This window comes from Leopardus geoffroyi, chromosome A2, assembly GCF_018350155.1.
Source record: "Leopardus geoffroyi isolate Oge1 chromosome A2, O.geoffroyi_Oge1_pat1.0, whole genome shotgun sequence".
Taxonomy (NCBI): domain Eukaryota; kingdom Metazoa; phylum Chordata; class Mammalia; order Carnivora; family Felidae; genus Leopardus; species Leopardus geoffroyi.
In genome coordinates this window covers 14843522-14858970 of record NC_059331.1, presented here as the reverse complement: position 1 = coordinate 14858970, position 15449 = coordinate 14843522, and the positions used below count along the sequence as shown (strand labels likewise).

General features: G+C 53.8%; 1 protein-coding gene and 1 long non-coding RNA gene across 9 annotated transcripts; one reads left to right on the top strand and one right to left on the bottom strand.

Moving 5' to 3' along the window:
- Positions 1–217: 217 nt before the first annotated feature.
- Positions 218–15031, bottom strand: TMEM42 (transmembrane protein 42). 8 transcript variants are annotated; one of them, XR_006715801.1, is made up of 6 exons: positions 14446–14702; positions 12797–12943; positions 6692–6882; positions 2783–2891; positions 890–1617; positions 218–711 (listed from the first exon to the last, which is right to left on the bottom strand). XR_006715801.1 is itself a non-coding variant. In XM_045492589.1 (3 exons), the coding sequence occupies exons 1-3, from the start codon at positions 15011–15013 to the stop codon at positions 6790–6792; spliced, it is 501 nt and encodes a 166-aa protein (XP_045348545.1). In that variant the 5' UTR covers positions 15014–15031; the 3' UTR covers positions 6368–6789. The 8 variants fall into 8 exon arrangements, 2 of the variants coding, with proteins under 2 accessions (XP_045348545.1, XP_045348544.1); XR_006715797.1 differs by lacking the exon at positions 14446–14702 and adding an exon at positions 14753–15031 and having other exon boundaries at positions 218–1617; XR_006715798.1 differs by lacking the exon at positions 14446–14702 and adding an exon at positions 14753–15031 and having other exon boundaries at positions 218–1617; positions 2783–2815.
- LOC123605548 lies at positions 7373–11386 on the top strand. Its single transcript, XR_006715803.1, has 3 exons — positions 7373–7466; positions 7575–7672; positions 10851–11386. It is a non-coding gene; the product is annotated as an uncharacterized LOC123605548 (long non-coding RNA).
- Positions 15032–15449: the final 418 nt, after the last annotated feature.

Below are 15449 nucleotides of genomic sequence, written 5' to 3'. Positions count from 1 at the left end.
CTGAACGGCCTGCTGGCCATGCTTCCAGACCCACTGGGGCATGGGTGGGCAAGGTGGGAGGCTTCAAGTGGGGTGCCCCTTGGGGGGTATCTGCGTTACCCCAAGGTCAGGAAAGGGCACCTTGTTTTTTAATGCTTATTTTGTTGAGAGAGAGAGAACGAGTTGGGGAAGAGCAGAAGGGGACAGAAGATCCCAAGAGGGCTCTGAGCTGTCAGCACAGAGCCCGATGCGGGGCTCAAACTCGCGAACCTTGAGATCAAGACCTGAGCCAAAATCAAGAGTCAGCCGCTTAACCGACTGAGCCACCCAGGGGCCCCCAAGGGGCACCTTGTTTAAAATGCTCTTCTCCCAGGCTACTCAAAGTTGGAATCCCCTTGACTGACCTGATCTTTCTGCACCCTGAGGTGGAGGCCCCCAGGGTCCCAAAGGCAGCGTTAGTCCCGGGGAGCAGTGGATGGGGAGGACCCAGGGGTGCTGGAGTAAACGGTACTTGCTTGGCCGAGAGGGGCTGGAGCGTAGAAGATGGAACCGAAGCAGCAGATCCGGCAAATTCACAAGTCGGCCTGGGAGCCCCCACCCGTGGCCGTTCCCACGTGAGGCCTTCCTGCAAAGGGGAGCACGTCCCTTCATTCAATGCAGATTCCCAGCCTCCACCGCTGGGGGCAAGGGCACCGGTCCAGGACGCTGCCTGTACGCACACCTCCAGCTGATCTGCTTGTGAAAAATACTGCATTTCAGGAGCAGTGGACACCTGTGTACAACTTGGATCGGTCTCTGCGAGCGGTTGGGGCCTCCACGAGTCTTGGGGGCGGGGAGGGTCTGGAGACTGGGTTTGTGCTGGAAAATTCCTGGGAGAGGGAGGAAAGGGAGGGAGGGGGCGGGCCCCTACCCGACAGGGTCTGCAGTTTCTCTCATCTCGCTCCGGTGAGTGTCCACTCTGAGGTTCTTCTCACGTCGTGGGCTGGATCATAGGTGGATTCAGTGCGTGCTGGGGTGGGGACCCCACGCTCTTAGCACAGAAATGCCAGGCGGGGTGAGCAGCGACTGGGGGTGCTGGGAGCCCCACTCCCGGGGCCTCTCCCCTCTCCCTCCTGGTATCCTGCCGACCTGTGCTCAGGGTCCCGGAGAACACCGGGTAAAGCCTAGGGCACTGCCCGCCCACAGGTACCAGCCAGGCGCCTCTGGTAGCTCCCGGACCAATTCCTGGCGAGCACATCCATCTGACGCACGCGTGAGGGGTGGGCATCAGCGTCCACCCCAGTGGCACAAGGGGTTGCCAGCCCAGCCTGGCACCCCCGCCCAGTGTGGCTCCCCAGAGCATCGCAGAACACATGGAGGGCGTGGCCTGTCCAGACGGGCAGGGCGCCCAGGAGGGCCTGTGCACACACTCACTGTGTGACCTGGGACAGATGCTCACGTTCTGTGCCTCAGTTTCCTCCTCCGTGAAATGGTGATCGTTAAAATGTTTATACCTATTTGGGCATCTTCTATTTTGGAAATTAACTGGGAGTGGCCCGCATCTCTCCCAAACCCTGATGCGTCCCGGCTGGACATTCTTCCACTTTATGGAAACCAGAGAAAGGGCAAAGCCACTTGAGTTCCTCTTTTGTTATTATTCTTTTCTGTTTATTTTTGAGAGTGAGAGAGGCAGAGCATGAGTGGGGGAGGGGCAGAGAGAGAGAGAGAGAAACGCAGAATCGGAAGCAGGCTCCAGGCTCTGAGATGTCAGCACAGAACCCAACGTGGGGCTCGAACCCACGAAGTGTGAGATCATGACCTGAGCCGAAGTCGGATGCTCAACCGAGAAAGCCACCCGGGTGCCCTGAGTTCCTCTTGGAAAAGCACTTACAACAGTGCTTGACGCATAGTAAGTGCTATATAAATGCAAAAATAAATGAGCAGAGGGCCCTAATGTAGACTTTTGATGTAATCTCTACAAAAGGCTGTACAGGCAAGTGCAGGACTAAAATGACACTTGTCACAAATCTCTGAACCCGTGGCCTGGGTTCGACCACACTCCTCCCCCTTCTGTCCAGAGCATGAAAGTTCTTTGCAAACTCCATCAGGCCTGGTGAAAACCACAGTCACACTTCCCTCTGTCTCCTGAATATTAAAGACACGAGTTTATGGGGCGTCTGGGTGGCTCAGTCAGTTTAGTGTCCGACTCTTGGTTTCAGCTCAGGTCATGATCTCACAGCTTCGTGGGCTCGAGCCCTGAGTCGGGCTATGCACTGCCAGCTCGGAGCCTGCTTGGGATCCTCTCTCTCTGCCCTTCCCTCACGCTGCGTCTGTCTCTCAAAATAAAGAAATAAACTTAAAAAAAAATTATGTATATATATAAAGATACCAGTTTGTTAAATTCGGGCTTTTACAATGTGCCACAGTTCCTGAAGCCTGTTTTGGAGGTCGTTTGGTTTTAATTTATAAGGAGCCTCAAAAGACAGTGCGGCCTGGGCCTCCAGCGTCCTGTCAGGCAGCCCGGCTGGACGACACGGTCCACCTCTCCTGATCCAGAGGGAACGAGCACCACCCCACGCCTGGGAGTGGTCAGAAGGGACACAAATACACCGGAGAGAGACGGACAGAGGGTCCGGCTGAAGAGGGACACACACACCATCTTAACTGAGGACCCAGGCACCTCTCTTCTCTGGCTGCAGGTGCCCTCCTGTCCCGCCTAGTGGCCCACCCCACCTGTCCCTGCCCTGTGCCTCCAGGCCCCATGCTGATGACAGAGCAATTCAGGGAAAGGGAGGTGGAAGGTGAGGCTGAGCCCCAGTGATACGCTTTCAGAAATCCCAATGGACGATTCTAGTTCCTGCAAAACAAAGCAAATCCCTCTTCCAGGTGTGCTGGGCAGCCTCCTGCCTGTGGAACGCCCTGGTGCCTCGCTTCTAAACAAAATGCAGGAAAAGTGGTGAATGTCACCTCTGAGGTTAGGTTACAAGGAGCCTTCGGCTTCCGCCCTGGGTGCGGCCACCCTCACTCTCGGCTCTGATGGGCCGACGCCCGGTGGGGACCTGTCCTGGGGAGAGGCCCACGGGGTGAGAGACCAAGGCCTGCCGCAGCGGCGTGCAGGCAGCCTGGGCCGCCCCCCCCCCCCCCCCCCAGAGTCCTGCAGGCCGTGAGGGGCCTTGATGGAGTCCTGGTGAGAAGCCACAGGGTTGTGGTTTGAAAGCACTGCCCTCGCGGGTAATTTGTTGCGGGGCAGCGGGAAACTAACGCCCTAACTGCTGCATCCAGTTTCCCCCACCCGCAGTGGGAGCCCTAGTTAGACAGTCACGACCAGAAGCCCCAGCTGGTGGCCGTGGCTCCACAGCCAACCCACCAGACCCGCTTGCAGTCACACATTTCTCACGGTGAAGGAGCAGTAGCAGTAACGGGGCACCTGACAGGGGAAAGTCGTCAGGCCCCCAGCAGAGGACCTCGGAGGTCAGCTGGGGTTCAGAGATTCCCAACCTCGTGACCTCATCTTCTGTCACCTAAACTTGGACGTGACTCTTGCAACACCTGGGCGTTCTGGTTGCTCCTGCTTGGCTCACAGCCTGCAGGGCTGGGCTTGGCGGACGTCCCGAGGGAGCACTGCACCGGGAGTCAGTAGAACGGACTCAACCACCGCCTTGCTGGGCAGCCTTGGGCCACCGGCCCCATCTCTCTGGGCTGGTTTCCTCATCTCTGAAGCAAGCAGAGTGGGCTCAGCCCGCTGCTTCCCAAACCCCAACGCTGGTGAGCGCCACCCGGGAACAGGCCACCAACGGGCCCCAGCCGTGTCAAGCATTGTAGCGGGAACTTGTTATATGCGGCCGAACCTCCTAACAACCCCCCAAAATGAGACGACCGAGCCTCCAGTCGCCAGAATGTGCCAGCGCGGGAGGTGGGGAAGGAACAGGCACTTTTTTCCGTGGACACGGAAAGACCCGGTGGTCAGGGCGGGTCAGCAGCCTCTAACTGGGATGAGCCGGCCGGCCGTGGGGAACGGGAGCCCCCACCGTTTACAGAGCACATGCTCACAGCCGCCTGGCAGAGGGAGCACTTCAGACTCACCCAGCGATGGACACTCGTCGGCCGGCCACCCACATGCAAGCACAACCACGTGGCTAGAGTCCCCGCGGGCCCCTGGAGAGCGTTCTCAGTGTGGCCGGGGCTCCCCGGAGTCTAGAGGCCTGCGAGTCTTTGCACAATAATCCCAAGAGCTGCCTCTTTGTTGTCATCCCCTCAAGGGTACAGTGATGTGGCTCAGAGTCCACACTGCCATCGGCTTTAAGAAACTACCACTGGTGGTGCATGGGGACAGTATCAAAGAAGAACACCCGTTATGTGAAAAGGCTGTGGAAATATTCCTGCCTTTTTCATCTCCGTATCTGAGTGAGGTCAGATTTTCTTCATAGATTTCAACCAGAAAAAAAATGCATCTCAAAGACTGAATGCAGGGGGCGCCCGGGGGGCTCAGTCGGTTAAACATCCGACTCTTGGTTTCAGCTCAGGGCGTGCGTGACCCCACAGTTCGTGAGTTCGAGCCCTGAGTTGTGCTCTGTGCTGACGGTGCGGAGCCTGCTTGGGATTCTCTGTCTCCCTCTCTCTCTGCCCCTCACCCACTCTCTTCTCCCTCTCTCTCAAAAATAAATAAACATTTTAAAAAACACAACTGAATGCAAAAGCAATTGGGAAAATCCAGCTGAATTCTACTAAGCCAGATATTAACAAGATTTACAGAAATGTAAAACAATGCTACTCTCTTCTCTACATTTTAGGCTTCCAAAAAAATATAGCTGTTTTTCATAAAAATACATTATTTATATAATGGGTGGAGAATTTATTATTCTTCTCTCAGAAGAAAATAAATATTTTTTTAAACTTCTCAGTTTATGGAGCACCTGGGTGGCTCAGTCGGTTGAGCATCCAACTTCGGCTCAGGTCATGATCTCACAGCTTGTGAGTTTGAGCCCCACGTCGGACTCTGTGCTGACAGCCCAGAGCCTGGAGCCTGCTTCGGATTCTGTGTCTCCCTCTCTCTCTGCCCCTTCCCCACTCGCATTCTGTCTCCATCTCTCTCAAAAGTAAATAAACATTAAAAATAATTTAACTTCTCAATTTACATTTCTGAAATGGTAAAAATTTGCGGGTAGAAACGTCATAACCACAAGCTGACTGGGGTCTTCGATAATTTGTAAGTGTGTAAGGGGGACATGAAACCAAGCTGCCTGAGTACCGCTGCTCTGGGCAAACGGAGTTTTGTGAACCGAGTGGACTTTGGTGACCAGCCCTCCTGTCTGCCCAGGGCTGAGGGTTTCCTGGGACACAGCACGCTTAGTCCTAAAACCAGGAGTGTCCGGGGGGAACTGGAATAATTTGCTCACCCAAACTGAAGCCCAGCCAGAAGGCAGGAGGGGACCTTCTGTGTAAACACCATTGGCAGCTGGGGAAGCTGAGGCTGGGAGAGGCGGGGCCACTGGGAGAGGCTGGGTTCTAAGCTCAGGTCAGACCTGAAAACCTGCCTTCAAGGGGCACCTGGGTGGCTCAGTCGGTTAAGCATCCAGCTCTTGATCTCAGCTCAGGTCTTGATCCTGAGTCCTGAGTTCAAGCCCCGAGTTGGGCTCTGTGCTGGGCACGGAGCCTACTTAACCTGCACTCAGAATTGACATCAGCAAATGTGTATTTCTTGACAGTTTTGACGGGTTGACCAGGAATTGCACTGTCGCGACCGGAATAACACTATTGTGTGGTTCAGATGCCAGCTGGGGTAAAAAATCTAAAACCTGCCGAACAATTGGTAAACGGTACAAGGCAGCATCAGTGAGGCACTGGCCCAATGCCCACCCCCAAGGCTCCTCACCTGCCTTCTGGTTCCTGGGGCCCCAAGATCTGCAGCCTTCCCCCCCCTCCAGCTGCCTCCCCAGCTGCCTCCCCTCCCGGGGAGGCCTCAAGGCCTCCTCTGCCCCGAATTCCCAGGTTTAATTTTCTGCTCAACGTGGATGACTCTCCTGTGCCCCCTGCTCTCCGTGCCCTCCCTGATCCCCCTGAGGGAACTGGGCCTCCCTCTTGTGAAACACTTTGCCGGGGCCTCTGCCACACGTGTCGTGTCACATGTCCCCATCTGCTTTGCTGCTGCCTGCTTAGCCCTTGCCGGGCTCTGCCTCAGAAGGAAGGGCTCACTTGCCGTGGGCGATCTGGGGCAAGCGGCTTCACCTGTTTGTCCCACTGGGAAGAGGCAGGGGCCACTGCCAACTCTGCCAGCTATCGGAGATCCTGGGGTGTTTTAGAATGATTTTTTTAAATGTTTTATTTATTTTTGAGAGAGCGCAAGCAGGGGAGGGGCAGAGAGAAAGGGGGACAGAGGATCCGAAGCAGGCTCTGTGCTGAGAGCGGCGAGCCCAACGCAAGGGCTTGAACTCACGAGCCCTGAGATCATGACCTGAGCCGAAGTCGGTCACTTAACTGACTGAGCCACCCAGGCGCCCCTTGAATCTTCTTATTTAGGAATCAAAGAGATTCCAGACAGGATGGAAAGTGATCAATACCCACTGTAAAAACTAAGTCTCTCCCACCCCAGACCCTCAGACCCTCTCTCCAGAGGCCATCAGTATAAAGTATCTTTCCAGTTTCCTCTGCCATAGACATTTACTGCCATAAGCGGGAGCTTTCTCAACATCCCATCCTCTACGAGCTCTCTTTTCCTTCCCCCGCTAAAACATACCTTGGAGTTGATTTCTTAACCATCCAAGTAGATGTCATTCTCTTCAGCGGCCACTGCTGCCTCTGGGTGGGCCTTGAAGTTGTTCCAGACCTCATACGTCACTTCCTCGCACACGTCTTTGCACTTGCGGGTGACAACATCTGTGACATAAATCTTCCAAAGTCAACTGCTGGGTCACAGGATACATACACCTGGAATTTCAGTACATGCTGAAAGAGCCTTCCAGAGGCTGTGCCAGTGGCTCCCATAAAAAGATGGGAAGATGCCTTTAAAAACCAACCAACCAACCAAACCCTGGCCACTCCCAAACTTTTCATTGTGGCCAGTCTGATAGATGGATGGATGGATAGATGGATGGATAGATAGATAGATAGATAGATAAGCAATCTCAATGTTGTTTCAATTTTATTCCATTACCACCGCCCCCCCCCCCTCCATCACAAGTAAGACTGAGTATCTTTTCATAGAATACTCTCGGCTACCTAATACTGTGCCCTTATCTTTTGGAGTGTGGGTCACGTTCCTATAGATCCACAGGAGCTCTTTTTAGACTTCAGAATATTCATTACCTCCTGACTCTGAGTTTTGCTACACATCCATTTTTTTTTTTTTTAACTTTTATGGAGTCAGTTTATCTTTTCCTTTGTTTCTAGGTTTCCTGTTTCCTTGGAAACATCTTCGCGCCAAGATTACTTTTCACACACGCCTTCATTTTCCTCTCCTTTACAGTTTCATCTTTGACCCTTCTGGAATTTATGGCGGAATAAGGCATGAGGTAGGAACCCTGCTTTATTTTTCTCTAAATAGTAACCAGGTGTCTCAATGTCGTGAATGGCACGATCTCTTTTAGCAACATTTAACCATGCCTACCACCGTTGCCCAGGTCCCTGGAATGATGTGACCTTCGAGAGGCGCTGGAAAAACAAATGCAGTGCTGCTCCTGTGAGCCCAGAGAGGCATTGCACGCCAGACCACTGCAAGGTGGGTGGTGAGGTTACTGGACCAAGCCCTGCGGAAAGGGAGCCTCACACAGCACAAACCCCCTCCCACCCACACCCCAACGCTGGAGACCAGTCCTTTACAGGATAGATGTTTTGCAAGTATTTTCAGCCTCTGGCATGCCTTTCTCTTTTCTCCTCACTGTGGTCTTATTTTGCATTTCCCTATTACCAGTGAGATTGACACGTTGTGTCTGTTTATGAGCTGTTCAATCTTCGTCTTCTATGAATTATCAATTCACATGCCTTGCCCAGTTTTCTCTTGAGGTGTCCTGTCTTTTTCTTAATGGCTTAAAGTTTGGGGAACTTTGAGAAAAGAACTTCTACGAGCCCCTTCCAGCCACGTCCAGCCACCTACCTGGCTCTCTGCCCGCGGACGGCCGTTCCTGACCTCTGCAGTGACATGTCTGCATTCCTTGCTAAGCCAACCCTCACTTGCGCATCGGACCCCAGCTCACCGCTCCAGCTTGGGCTCAGTGCTCTTTTTTTTTTTTTTTTTTAATTTTAGGTTTATTTTATTTATTTTGAGAGAGAGAGAGAGAGAAAGAGGGAGGGAGAGACAGTGTGAGTGGGGGAGGGGCAGAGAGAGAGAGAGACAGGGAGAATCCCAAGCAGTCTCCATGGTTAGTGCAGAGCCCAATGTGGGGCTCAAACTCACGAACCATGAGATCATGACCCCAGCTAAAATCAAGAGCTGGATGCTTAACCAAATGAGCCACCCAGGTGCCCCTAGGCTCACTGTTCTTTAAACAGCTCCCCTTCCTGGGGCGCCTGGGTGGCTCAGTCGGATGGGCATCTGACTTTGGCTCAGGTCATGATCTCACCATCTGTGGGTTCGAGCCCCACATCGAGCTCTGTGCTGACAGCTTGGAGCCCGGAGCCTGCTTCGGATTCTGTGTCTCCCTCTCGTTCTGCCCCTCCCCGACTCAAGCTCTGTCTCTGTCTCTCTCCACAATAAATAAATACTAAAAAAAAATTTTTTAAACAGCTCCTTCCCTGCACCTTCAGTCTTCTCACTGATAGATCACTGCCATTAGCCTACCTAAATATGCTATTTCTCCTCTCACAACCAAAAATAAAACCAAACAACCCTCCCTCTCTTGTCCCCATCTTCCCTGCCATCTACTGCCCCTTTGTAGAAAAACTTGTTGAAAGAGCCTTCACCACTAGCTGTCTCTAATTCCTCCTCCTACCATTCCCTCTTTTCTCTGTTTTGCCCTGTTTTTTCAATTGCGGACAGATACACATTAACGTAACATTTGCCAGTTTTAAGTTACAATTCAGTGGCATTAAGTACATCCACAATGTTGTGCAACAATCACTGCCATCCGTCTCCATAACTTTTTTTTTTTTTTTTTTTAAATTTTTTTTCAACGTTTATTTATTTTTTGGGACAGAGAGAGACAGAGCATGAACGGGGGAGGGGCAGAGAGAGAGGGAGACACAGAATCGGAAACAGGCTCCAGGCTCTGAGCCATCAGCCCAGAGCCTGACGCGGGGCTCGAACTCACGGACCGCGAGATCGTGACCTGGCTGAAGTCGGACGCCTAACCGACTGCGCCACCCAGGCGCCCCTCCATAACTTTTTTGAACAGAAGCTCTGCCCCCATTAAACACTAACTCCCCACCCTCCCTCCTCCCAGTCCTTGAGCAGCCCCCTGTACTTCCCGCCTCTATGAATTTGCCTGTTCCAGATGCCTCACATAAGTGGGATCATACAGTATTTGTCATTTTGCGTCTGGCTTATTTAACTTAGCAAAATGTTTCCAAGGTTCATCTTCGCTGTAGCCCCTGTGTTAAATCTTCATTCCTTTTTTTTTTTTTTCTTTTTAATGTTTTTATTTATTTTTGAGAGAGACCGAGCATGAGCAGGGGAGGGGCAGAGAGAGAGGGAGACACAGAATCGGAAGCAGGCTCCGGGCTCTGAGCTGTCAGCACAGAGCCCGAGGTAGGGCTCGAACCCACGAACTGTGAGATCGTGACCTGAGCAGAAAGAAGTTGGACGCTTAACTGACGGAGCCACCCGGGCGCCCCGATCTTTGTTCGTTTTTAAGGCTGAATAACCTGTTGTATGTATACACCGTATTTTGTTTGTCCATCCTTCTGCTGCTGGGACATTTGAATTGTTTCCACCTTCTGATTACTGTTAGTGTTGCTATGAACATTGGTATACAAGTAGCTGTTTGAGTCTCTGCTTTCAGTGCTTTGGGGTATCTCTCTAGACCTGGACTCACACAATTGTTCAGCTTTTTTGGGGAACTGCCAATATGGTGGCTGTTACCATATTACATTCCCACCAACAACGCACAAGGGCTCCAATTTCTCCACTCTCACCAATGCTTGTCATTTTCTGTTTTGCTTGTTTCACTTTTGGTTTTGTGGTAGCCATCCTAATGGGCACGAGGTGGCATCTCACTGTGGTTTAGATTTGCAGTTCCCTAGTGACTCATGATGCTGAGCGTCTTTCACGGGCCTCTTGGCCATTTGTAGATCTCCTTTGGAGAAATGCCTGTTCAAGTCCTTCGCCTGGTGACAAGGAAGGGTCCACAAGTTCACTCTTTTGCACACAGAGATCCAGTTTTCCCAGCACCGGTTGTGGAAGAGGCTGCCTTTTCCCATTGAATGGTCTTGACATTCAATGTCAAGTCTTCTCAAATGGCTTATTTCTGGGTTCTCTATTCTGTACCCTTGGTTCCTGTCTGTATGCCAGTTACTATACCGTTTCCATTATGCAGCTTTGCTGTAAGTTGTGGAATCAGGGATGTGTAAGTCCTCCAATCCTGCTGTCCTTTCTCAAGACTGTTTGGAGTCGGGGGTCCCTTGAGGGTTGATACGAATTTTAGGATGGGCTTTCCTATTCCTGCAAAACACCAAGCATGGAAGCGGGGCTGGACACGGTGGACTCGAGAACTGTTGAGATGCGAATATTTGGGGCAACTCAAACAGGGTAGGTGCAGGGGTACTAAGGAGGCACCGAGAGAGAACTGGAGAGGTGGGCTAATGCCAGATCCCACTCAGTAGGAGCCACAAAACAGTGTTAGGAAGCACATCTGTCACCTGTGCAATGAGCAATAGAGGAGGGCAGTGAGGGTGCTATGCAGGCGGGAAGGAGGGGACAGCCTCGTCCCCCCCCCCCCCCACCAAGTCCCTCTCCACTGCAGAGAATGTCTGAAGAAGACGTGGAGGTGGTCAGCCTCAGGAGAGCTGAAGGGGGCGCTAGGACACCAGGGGAGCCCCCCAGAGAACTGGAGGTGAGCATCGCACGTGAAGCTGTGCACGAGAAGGTGAGGCAGCACACAGGCCGCGCTGAACTAGGAATTACACACTGTGTAAGAAACAAACAAGTCACAGGGATCTGGGAAAGAAAACCAAAGGACAGACGGGGCCTAAAGGGGAAATGGGGGTGTGGGAGCAGCATCTGGGCCAGTTTCCTTTCCCAACAAAGAAAACTAGGTCCCCAGAGGAAGGTCAAGTTTTCCTCCTTGTGTACCAAGAAAGTGGACAGACCCTCCTGAACGTGAAGGGCACCAGCCTGGGTGACATCAGGAAGGAACCATGTGCTCCAGCTCACAGACAGTAGAGCGCATGGGCCCCAGGCCCGGGGGGCGGGAGGTGGGGGCAGCTCTTAACTCCATTCCAAGAACTGCAGCTCACCTAGGCTGCTCCCTCGCACTCCAAAAAATTAGGAAAGGGGGGGGGAGGGAAGGCAGGAAAGAATAAAGATTTCACACCTGCTCCTTTTGACTGACAAAAACAAGCGTTTATTAATCCAGTTTCCCTTCCCTTGCCGTACTGCAGAAGGGCCACACAGATGTCCTGATACATCGGCGTGAAGCCATCAGAAAGCTCCACCAGCAACGGATTCCAATGCGACGCGACAGGACTACGATTACAGCGTTGTCTCAAGTCCCTACACCAAGACCAACCCCGGGGTCTCCAGCGTCTGCCAAGGGGCACTGGGTGGGCCCAGGAGCGTGAGAATCAAAAGCACTGTGCGGGTGTCATCAGGGCTCTGGGCAGAACACAACTGTGGATGTCCTTCCTGATCCAGAAGCTCCGGCTGGCCACACTCCAGGCTGCTAGGTCAGAGGCCTGCTTCCCTTGGGGGCGCCTTCCTCTGGCTGACGCTCAGATGGCTGCACGCCCAGATCACCCTGGGAAGTGGTCCCCACACGCCAGCCCGTTCCTCGGGCTGCCACGTTGTCTCTCCAGCCGGTCCGTCCAGTCAACCAATGTCACTGTTGCTTGTGTGGAGGGGCCTTCCCGCTTGGTGGCAGCTTCCTGTGGATCAGGCTGAGTCCGCACAGGATGAGGAACACACCTCCCCACCACAAGACCTCCTGGCACTCTCCATACAACACAAAGCCCAGGAAGGCCTGTGGGACAGAGACCGCTGTGAGGCCAAGTAGACACGTGCCCGCAGGACTTGACCACGGCGGACAGGCCCAACCTCACTCCCCCTGTGCCTGACTTCCCTCCTGGGGCAGGAGGAAAGGTCTGGAGCCTTAAACCCAGCTGTCACCTTCCGCAAGGCACTATCCATTTCTGGCTCGCCCGGAGAGGTGGGGGGAGTGTACCTTCCTTGCAGCATTGGCCCCGAGCAAAGTGCGCAAGAAAGATTCGCAGAGGCCAGCAGCGAAGGCCCAGCACACAGCCGGTGCCTGGTGTTTGCTGATCCAAACAGGCCTGCCACATCCTCCCTCCCTCGATGGCAGGACTGACTGGGCTCAGCCCCACCTGGTTGACATCAGGCTGTCGGAGGAAAGAGTGTCCACCCTCCACGTCTCACGCTCAAGTTTACAGACCCCTAGGAGACAGCTTGCACAGAGGTTACAGAGACATCAGCATGAGGGCTGCAGCCTGAAGGGGCAGCAGGCAGGTGGGCTTTTTTTTTTTTACACTTGGCCTTCACTCCCAGCTAACACTTGAGGATTCTACCAAGTTCGAGATCAGAGGAGCAGCCACCAGGGCTCAAGCCACAGCCCAATCTCTGCTTCAGCTCTTGTCTTTCCTCCTATCTGGGAGGGTGGGTTCCCCAACTCACCCAGGACCCTCCCAGAACCCAGGTTTGGGACAGGGGTACTGACTGTACCCTCAGGCTACTCACCGAGCTGAGGATGTTTGAAAAAGTCACCGTGACAGATGCAATGGCCGAAGACATGGAGAAACTGAGGCCCCGGCTAAAGAACGTCCACATGAGAGAATTGGTGGTGGCCATCACGATAATGCCGAAGATGCAGAAGACCATGTTCACCTGCGGGAGAGAGTGTCACTGCAGCCGCGCTCGGCCAAGACAGACCCGCAGCCTTCCTCCCAGCACACCCAGGGCACTGATGGGCAGCTGGACCCCTACTGAGATGCCACCAGAGCCTGGGTGGGCCGGTCCTGAGCTTTCCTGCACAAGACTTCACTTAACGCTGTGCTCAGCACACCCGTTTTATAGCTGAAATAAACCCCGAGGAGACTTCTTCAGCCATCTTGCCGGCCATGTGTCCTTGGGAAGAGTGAACTGCTAAGCCATAACCAGTACTTTCTCTGGAACACCAGTCACTTGTTGGTGCTATCAGTGTGAGACAGCCAAGCAGTTATCGGTCAGTATGTCGTATGAGTAAACCAGGGGCAGAGTCCTCACTTCCTGGGATCAGGTAAAGCATGAATTAGCCCATGCCCCGCCACCCCACCCCATCCCATGCAGGCTACAGGACACTCGGGCCAGTCCCGCTGGGCATCCTCGAGCTTTTTTTTCACTCTGTGCCAGGCCCTGTGCCAAGCGTTTCAAGTGCATTCTCATTTATTCCTTACCTTTACTTTACAGGTAAAGAACCTAAGGCATTACATAACCTGCCTAAAGAGCCAAAGGCTGGTGGTAGTCACCAGGATTCAAACTCAGGCAGTGTGGCTCCATGCTCTTAATCAGGACACAGTCCTGCTGTGGGAAGGGAAGCCACCACCAACTTGACTACTGATCCCAGACATCACTGGGAGAATCCGCGGACTTTTTTTCTTTTCCTTTCCTTTTTTTTTAAAGGCGAGAGCCTGGAGGAGAGGATCTTAAATTAAGCCTCCTACACAAAGAATATGCAAGACACCCTTGCTTGATTTTGCGTTAGAAACCTTCCTGCAAACAGAGCTGCTTCCTCTGGGGGTGGCCATCCAAATATCAGGCTCTTATTTCTTACAACAGTTTTCCAGCTGCTGAAAAGAGTGTCTTAAGGAAAGGGCGTCTTTGTATAATTTTCACAAAAGCACTCTTTGTGCCAGTGGCAGTCTGCTTATATAGTCACTAAGGCCTGGTGCACAACTAAAAAGACTAGAAAACCTCATGGTTCAGAGTCACTCATCTAACTTTGCATCACTTCAAGAATTACACCCAACAGAACACAAACTTCAAGCATAGTGGTTCCCACTGGATTGGCCCTAAACAGGCTTACCGGCCCCCTGATCCCCACCCCCCCAAGAATCAGTCTGTAGGCTGTCCAGGTAAGGACCCAACCCTGGGTTGCAGATGAGATGAAATCCCTCCAGCAGCAGAGGAGAGCCTGTGACTTGGGATGGGAGGGGCAGAGATACACTTCAGCAGGCGTGGGGAGGCAGTTTAGGAGTTCTCGGCATCAGGGATGGGAATGTCCAAAATGTTTCTCTGTCCTCTCATGTCTAGGTGTCCCAAACTCCCAATTTTCCGGGCAGCAGGGTATATACTGGTCAAAACACCCGTTAATTACGGAGTAAAGATGGGCAGGGCAACAGGCTTCTCACCTTGAGTTACGAGGAGAGAAACGTCCAGGCATAAGGGGCTTAAAATGAGAGGTAGAGAGTGGATGCAGGAAAGCGAACTAACCCAGTCGGAGGGCAGAGTTTAGGTCCCTGGTAGGGAAGAGGCTCCGGTCTCTTACCGCCTACACGGGACGAGGATTTGAGGTGATTTAGAATAGAAGGATGCTCCCCCGCCCCAGCTGACTGCAGCGCTCGGCAGCTGACCTGGCGAACAGACCCCGCCCCCCCAGCGCCCCCCATCCGCCCGGACCCACCCGCCCGCCTGCCGCAGCGGCGCCCCGGGCTCGACCTCGCTGCCGAAGGCCAGCTTGGCGGAGGCGGCGGCCAGCGCCCCAAACGCGCCGGCGCACAGGCAGTTGAACACGCCCCAGAAGCGGCGTCGCATCGCGCCGGCCTGGAAGTGCGGGGGGAACTCCGCGGGGGTGTCGGGGTAGGAGGCTGGGCACACGGCGCCGCCTGGGGACTGTAGCCTCTCGGCCATGGTGCCCGCTGCCACCTCTCCCGGCTCCTGGGGCACCAGCCGCCGGCAGGACCGAGCGCGCGCCACCATTGGGCGGTGGCCTCACGTGGCGCGACGCTCACGTGATCAGGGCAGCCAACTAGGGCGCGGGGAGGGTCTCAGAGGGGCAGGGCAGGGGCGGGGTCGGGGACCGGGGCGGGGCGGAGACTAGGGAGCCTGGGTGGGGTGGAGGGCAGCCAGCCTCCGGCGTTGAGTTTAGGTTAACCCGGGAGCTGTCCGGGCTTGGCGTCTGAAGCCCCGGCGGTACTGTGTGGTTGCTGTTATAGAATTAACTATCCATGACCCGGCAGTTTCAATCCTTGCCAGAGTGTTGCCCAGCTTCGGCTTTCCCTGGGAATTTGTTAAAAATGCCCAATCCAGGCCCCGCCCAACTGCCATTGAATCAGAATCTGTATTTCAACAGGAGCCCCAGGAGATTGACCTGCACCTTCCAGATTGAGGCGCAAAGTGGAAAGACTCCTCAGCA

What these genes read in the sequence shown, in the direction of transcription:
- TMEM42 (XM_045492588.1), bottom strand. Translation starts at nt 15,013, where the DNA reads ATGGTGGCGCGCGCTCGGTCCTGCCGGCGGCTGGTGCCCCAGGAGCCG. An exon ending in AGCTGGCCTTCGGCAGCGAG is followed by an intron (nt 12,944 to 14,752) that starts GTCGAGCCCGGG and finishes TCTCTCCCGCAG; the next exon opens with GTGAACATGGTCTTCTGCAT. An exon ending in TTTCAAACATCCTCAGCTCG is followed by an intron (nt 12,066 to 12,796) that starts GTGAGTAGCCTG and finishes TCTGTCCCACAG; the next exon opens with GCCTTCCTGGGCTTTGTGTT.